The sequence below is a fragment of the Leptopilina heterotoma genome, unplaced genomic scaffold (assembly GCF_015476425.1).
Source record: "Leptopilina heterotoma isolate Lh14 unplaced genomic scaffold, ASM1547642v1 Lhet_112, whole genome shotgun sequence".
In the NCBI taxonomy this organism is placed as follows: domain Eukaryota; kingdom Metazoa; phylum Arthropoda; class Insecta; order Hymenoptera; family Figitidae; genus Leptopilina; species Leptopilina heterotoma.
The window spans coordinates 242,965-248,964 of record NW_025110831.1 but is presented as its reverse complement, the minus strand read 5'-3'; the positions used below and the strand labels follow the sequence as shown (position 1 = coordinate 248,964).

General features: G+C 30.0%; 1 protein-coding gene across 3 annotated transcripts in view; it reads right to left on the bottom strand.

Annotated features, from left to right (window-relative positions):
- Positions 1 to 2,544: 2,544 nt before the first annotated feature.
- Positions 2,545 to 6,000, bottom strand: part of LOC122504799 — a 124,016-nt gene continuing 120,560 nt past the window's right edge. For all 3 annotated transcript variants that reach the window (XM_043616050.1, XM_043616059.1, XM_043616068.1), the window contains one exon: positions 2,545 to 5,114. In XM_043616050.1, coding sequence (XP_043471985.1) covers positions 4,976 to 5,114 — 139 coding nt within the window. In that variant the 3' untranslated portion in view covers positions 2,545 to 4,975. The remainder of the gene's footprint in view (positions 5,115 to 6,000) is intronic.

The following is a 6,000-nucleotide window of genomic DNA, read 5'->3' as shown; positions in this document are numbered from 1 at the left end:
AAAAATTCACTCAACTGAATTATAAACAACTTTTTTATTTCACTACTATTTACATTAAAAATATTATTAATAAGAACAATTTCTAATTAAAATATATAATTTTTTTAGTTCAGACAATAGAAGATTTTTCTAAAGAAAAATAGAAAAAATTAATTATTTTATTATTTAATAATTCCTTGTTATTATAAAGAAATTATTTTATATAATAATATAATAGTAATAATAAAAATAATACTATAAATTTTTTTTATTTTTATATTTTTTTAAACATTATTTCTTTGTCAAAAGGAAAATATTTTTCTTTTGTATTTTATAAACATTATATACTATGTAATTTTTTTACACACCTTCCGAGTAGGAATCAAGAGAGGGGGAGGGGTAGCAGAGAGAAAGTGAGAGAAAGAGGTAAGAGAGTAAGAAAGAGAGAGAGAGAGAAAGAGATGAAGAGAATAATGTTCTCGTTTCTCCTTTTATGACGACAGTTGGTGAAAAAGAAAGAAGTCCTTCGAGAATATGCGCCAAGTTATAAGAAATGAAAGCCAGTCTTAGATTCTACAATCCCCTTTTTTTCACCATATAAAAAATTTAACATCACTTTCATTTTAAGAATTTAGAGATTTCAGGACAAGTAATCCTTCTAATTAATTAAACACCGCAATTTTCGATTGTCAAACGAATCACATATATATAATGAAACGAAAGAGAGAAAAAAAAGATAATTAATTGACCGAGTTCTTTTTTTTCTAAGTAAAAAAGAAAATTAAATAAAAAAATAATATTCTATTTTACAGTAAATTTTTAAAAATACACATATTTTTTGTTTTTAAATAAATATCATTCTTTTAGTTTAAAAACTTAAGAAAAAAAAAATTGTCGCCTTTTGGTTTATATTGTAAATAGAAAACAATAGTTTTTTTCAATATTGGAAAAATTTAGGTCAAGACACGTTTTTATTCTATAAATTTTTCAATATCAGATGAACATGAATCTTTGATATATTTATGTTACAAAAAGAATGAAAAAGAACTTTAAAAATGTTACAAAAGAATTGTCTGGGTTGATAAAAAAATGTTGTTGTAGAAGTACCTTAAGGGCTTACACAGAATAAATCTTAAGGCTAATGCACAATAGTTTTGCGAACAAGATGCTTAAGATAGAGAAAGAACACAAATAGTCTGTCCTTTTCTATATTCTACTTCACGTTCACCAGACCAAGAGGCAACAATTTTTTCTACTAAATTTGCAATAAAAAATTAATTTCCATTAAAATTTCAAGTATTTAAAATTAATAAAATTAAACGAGGATTGAAAAAATTTCAGTAATTTTTAAAGAACATTTTTTCAACGCGAGAAACATTTTTTTTAAATAGATAATAAGTGCTGCACAAGTAAGTCAGTGAGTACGAGGTTAGGAGAGAAGCGTCCCCCACCCCAAAAACCCTTTTCCCCTCCATCCCTCCCTATCCCTACTTCAAAGTTAAAATCGCTTCCCAACTAACCTTCCACTCTTTATACTTACTCTATCACTTGTCCTAGACCTTCTTTTTTTATGAAATGCATAATATACTTATTGACTCTGAAGATTATTTTCCTAATTTTTCATTACATTACATAATTGATCACTCTCGGAAGCATAAAAGTTTGAAACTTTTTCCTGAGCAAACGAATAATACGAGTATATTGAATTGTTTTTTTTTTGTTAATATTAGTGGGGAAATTGTGTCATTTCTTTCCTTGCGTTCAATTTTTTTTTCACTTTTTGATGATAAGAGACCCACTTGGAATTTATTTTCAATTTTTAATAAGTGCAGCAGTACATGGTACCTACCTACAGTACGCAAAATATTAATGTAGACACGTACACGTTACATTCAAATCTTAATTTACATCGCTTAGTATGATAATACACACACTGAAATTTTTTTAATTTCACTTTTTTTTAATACGGCTTCAAATTTTTGAATTTCTCGAAAAAAAATCATTTTTGATTATTTAAATTCTATTAGATAGGAAATAATTTCGAAAAAATGAAATTGTTTATTTTTATATACACAATTTTTATAAATTATAGTAAAATAAAGTTTTTTTTATTTTTTGTACACAATTTTTATAAATGATAATAAAATAAAATTTTTTTTATTTTTATAAATTATACTAAAATAAAAAATTGGTAATAATTTATTAAGTTTATTTGTTTAATGTATTTTTCGTTATTTTATTCTAGTTTGTAATTGTTTGCAGCTGTGGGGATTGCGCATGCCTCCGGGTTGTCATGGTAACCTATAAGAGAGAAAGAGACAGACAACTTGATTTACATTCACTGTCTCTCTTTCTCTTGTACGTTGCCATAACAACTCCGGGCATGCGCAATGCTCAGAACTATAACCTCTTTAGATTAAAATAAAGAAAAATGCACCAAACAGGGTTATTAACAATTTTTTTATTTTACTACAATTTAAATTTTAAATGCTATCAATAATAACAATTTTAAATTAGTAAAATACCATTTTTTACAATAAGAAAATTTTTTTCCCGCCTATTTAATATTTTTTTGAAAATATACCTTTTTCGAGAAATTCAATTACAATTCGCATTTATCGCAGTTAATATATATATATTTTTTTTTTCTATAAACAAAACAACGATCCGGAATGAAAACCGGATAATATTTTTGAATAATTCAAAGTTTTTTTTTTGAATTTTTTTTTATCAGACTCTTGTCGCCGCCACTGTTTGCCAGAGTCTTTTTTTTTATTTTCAACTTTGTTTTTTTTGTATAAGTTCACAGATTATCATCACGATCGTATAAAAATAATTCCCTATTTTCCACTCTAATAAATTTCTTTTATCACTCGCAGGCAATACCTGAAGAAGAATGTCCCGCGTTGTTTTTTTAAAACACTTTTATATTATATTTTCTTTAAATTTACATACATTTTTTTTGTTAATAATTATTTCTCGTGTGTGTTTGTGTGTTTTTTTTTATTTGTCGTTTATTAAAAAAAAGAGAATTGATTTCTTTTTTATTTTGTTCTTGTGCGATTCATTTGTTCGTTTACGGCGAGATGGTTATGATTTTTATTTTTAAATTTTCTTTCTTTGGATTGTCGTTTTGAATTATTTTTATTTCTTTCGTTGCTTGTTCAATTTTTTACGAATGCTCTCTTCTCCTAGATCCGATAAAATTAGGCACGAGTTAAATGAATTTTTTTTGTCTTTGCGAAAAATATTCAATTAATTTTTCTTTTCGAAATTATTTATTTCTTTTTAAGGAATAGTGGAATTTTATTTTTTTTCAATTTATATATTTTTTAATCTTAATAGAAAAGTTTTTTAATTCTAAAATTAGGAAACAATTTTTATTTTCTATAAAGTTTTGAAAGAAAGTTGTAGCCATTTTTTTCTAAATTATGTTTCTGGTACTTTTCCGTAGGTCTAAACTGCGTAGATCAGTTCTGCGCATGTCTAAACTGCGTAGATCACTTGTGCGCATGTCTGAACTGCGTAGATCACTTGTGCGCATGTCTGAACTGCGTAGATCACTTCTGCGCACGTTTGACTTGCGCAGTTCACTTCTGCGCATTGTTAATAAACGTACAGTACTTTTTACAATAATTTCTTTCCATTTAGAATCATTGAAACTAAATTATATAAAACTTTGATTGTATTACGCATAATAAAATTAGTTTTGAAATTAAATTAACTTTATTATTTATAAATTCTTTTTTGATTAGAATAAAAAAAAAAAAAAATTCGGATTTTTTTATTTTGACCTGGTTGTTAATTTTCTCCTAAAAATTGAAATAAATACAAAAGAAGGGAATATAATGCGAGACAAATTTCTGAGGCTTGAGAAGATTGCTTTAATTTTTAGTGACAAGGATAGGAAATCCCTCCGAAAGTCTACTCTCGAAGCGTCATTAGTCAACCAGCTTTTCCCTTTCAGGTTACAACGAGCTGTAATTAGTGCATCATTATATAGCAGCAATTACAAACCCGATAATTTTTGTTGTTAATAATTTTTTTTAAAGCAATACAAAACAAATTATTGATTACTAATTTGCTGAATAATATTTTTTTTTGCTTTCAATAATTTCGAAAAGAAAAATTCCACATATTTTCCATATCAAACAGTTTTCTCAAAATTCATCCCTCGAAAAAAGTCCTTTACTTCAAATATCCACTTTTGATTTTTAGTAATAATTAAATAAAGTTTTCGCGGGGCAAAAAATCGTTTTCTCCCAAAAATTATTCCCGCGACATTTTTTTTTTTAAAGAAAGTAACAATTCCGCGATTCTTCGCCACTTGAGTATTTTTTTGCTGATGGACGGAGAGAGTTTAATCCCTGGCTTTCCGTATATAGTCAACGAGGGATGTGCAAGTTGGTATATAGTGAAAGGCGAAGCGTTTCTCGATTAAGCGGAATCTTAAGCCGGGTTTGTTCCCATTTCGGGTCCTCAGAAGAACCAGTGTGTGTATACATATATATTTATACAAACATATATATATATATACACCACAGGATTTCCAAAATGTCCGTCGTTGATATTGGGAAACCTTTGCTCTGTTTCTTCATCGTCGGTATGTGCACACGTACACCCGCATGTGTTTCTTCTCTCGAGAGAAATATAAGAATTTCGCGAAAGCCCCTCGTGCCCCGGGGGGAGATGTATTCTTTTTTTTCTCAAATAGAAATTGTAGTGGATCATTTATGTTGGAGAGAGCGCAAAAATTTTTAGATCCGGCTTTTCGGAAAAAGTTGAACGACACTGAGGTCAGAGACAGTCTTCTTTCAAATGGTAAAAACATCCCGGACAAAGATATACATATTTATTTATATACGTGTAAATATATTAATATCGATAATAATTTTAGTTTGAAAACATCCGGGTAAATGAAGCAAAGAAAAAAAAATGATCTGGGATCATTTCATGTTTTTCGGTTGGGGGGGTTTAATGTAAGGAACGCAAAGTTCTAGAAGAGCGTCTCCTGGGACCGGGGTGGAGGCGATTCTGGTAGTTGCCCGGACCCAGATGGTCTCTCCCTGAGCTCGATCGGCGGTGAGTGTGGCGGTGAATTAAGTGTGCTGCTGCTACTCGAGCTGATTGTCGACCTGCAGTCAGAAATCACATTCTTAGAATCATTATTTTTGTGATTGTTGACTTTAGTTTGTTCGTAGTGATGTATGAGATGGAGAATTTAATTTTGTTTCGTCATTCGTCTCGTTGTTTAGTGGTATTCTGTTCGTTGTGGTGTTTCTCCTGGTGTAGAGAATATGATAAACACTTGTGCGCATGACTAGATGACGTGGAACACTTCTGCGCATAATTAAAGACCGTAGAATACTTCTGCGCATGTCTGGGGTACGTATACTACTTCCGCGCATGTCTAAGGTGCGCACAAGACTTCTGCGCACATCTAAGGTGCGCACAAGACTTCTGCGCACGTCTAAGGTGCGCATAATACTTCCGCGCATGTCTAAGGTGCGCACAATTTTTTTGCGCACGTCTAAGGTGCGCACAATTTTTTTGCGCACGTCTAAGGTGCGCACACTAATTCTACGCTTGCCACATCTTTCAAAAAACAATTTTGAACTGTACGTTTCACGCCAATTACAAAATCCGATGGTGCTTAATAATAAAATATGTAAATAATATGAAAAAAAACATCTTTTTTCCACAAAGTCAACTTATTAATTTTTTTTTCAAAAATATTAGCGAACTTATTGAACCTTCTCGACTGATGGTATTGATCCCGGGTTGATGGTAATAAAAAAATTTAAAACTGTAAAAAATTCCAAGAGGTCTTTTTAACCCCCCTCCTCTTTTACGAACTGATACTTTTCTATTTTTTTAACGATCTCATTAGGAAGCTAAGCCTTTTTTTCGATTGGCAATGTGAACATAAAAGTGGAGTAGATTTCCGAGAAAATGAGTGTCGAGCTTTTCCTGGTTTATCGACGCGATTTCAACGCTGAAAGCTTAGGAATCAGCGTTCAA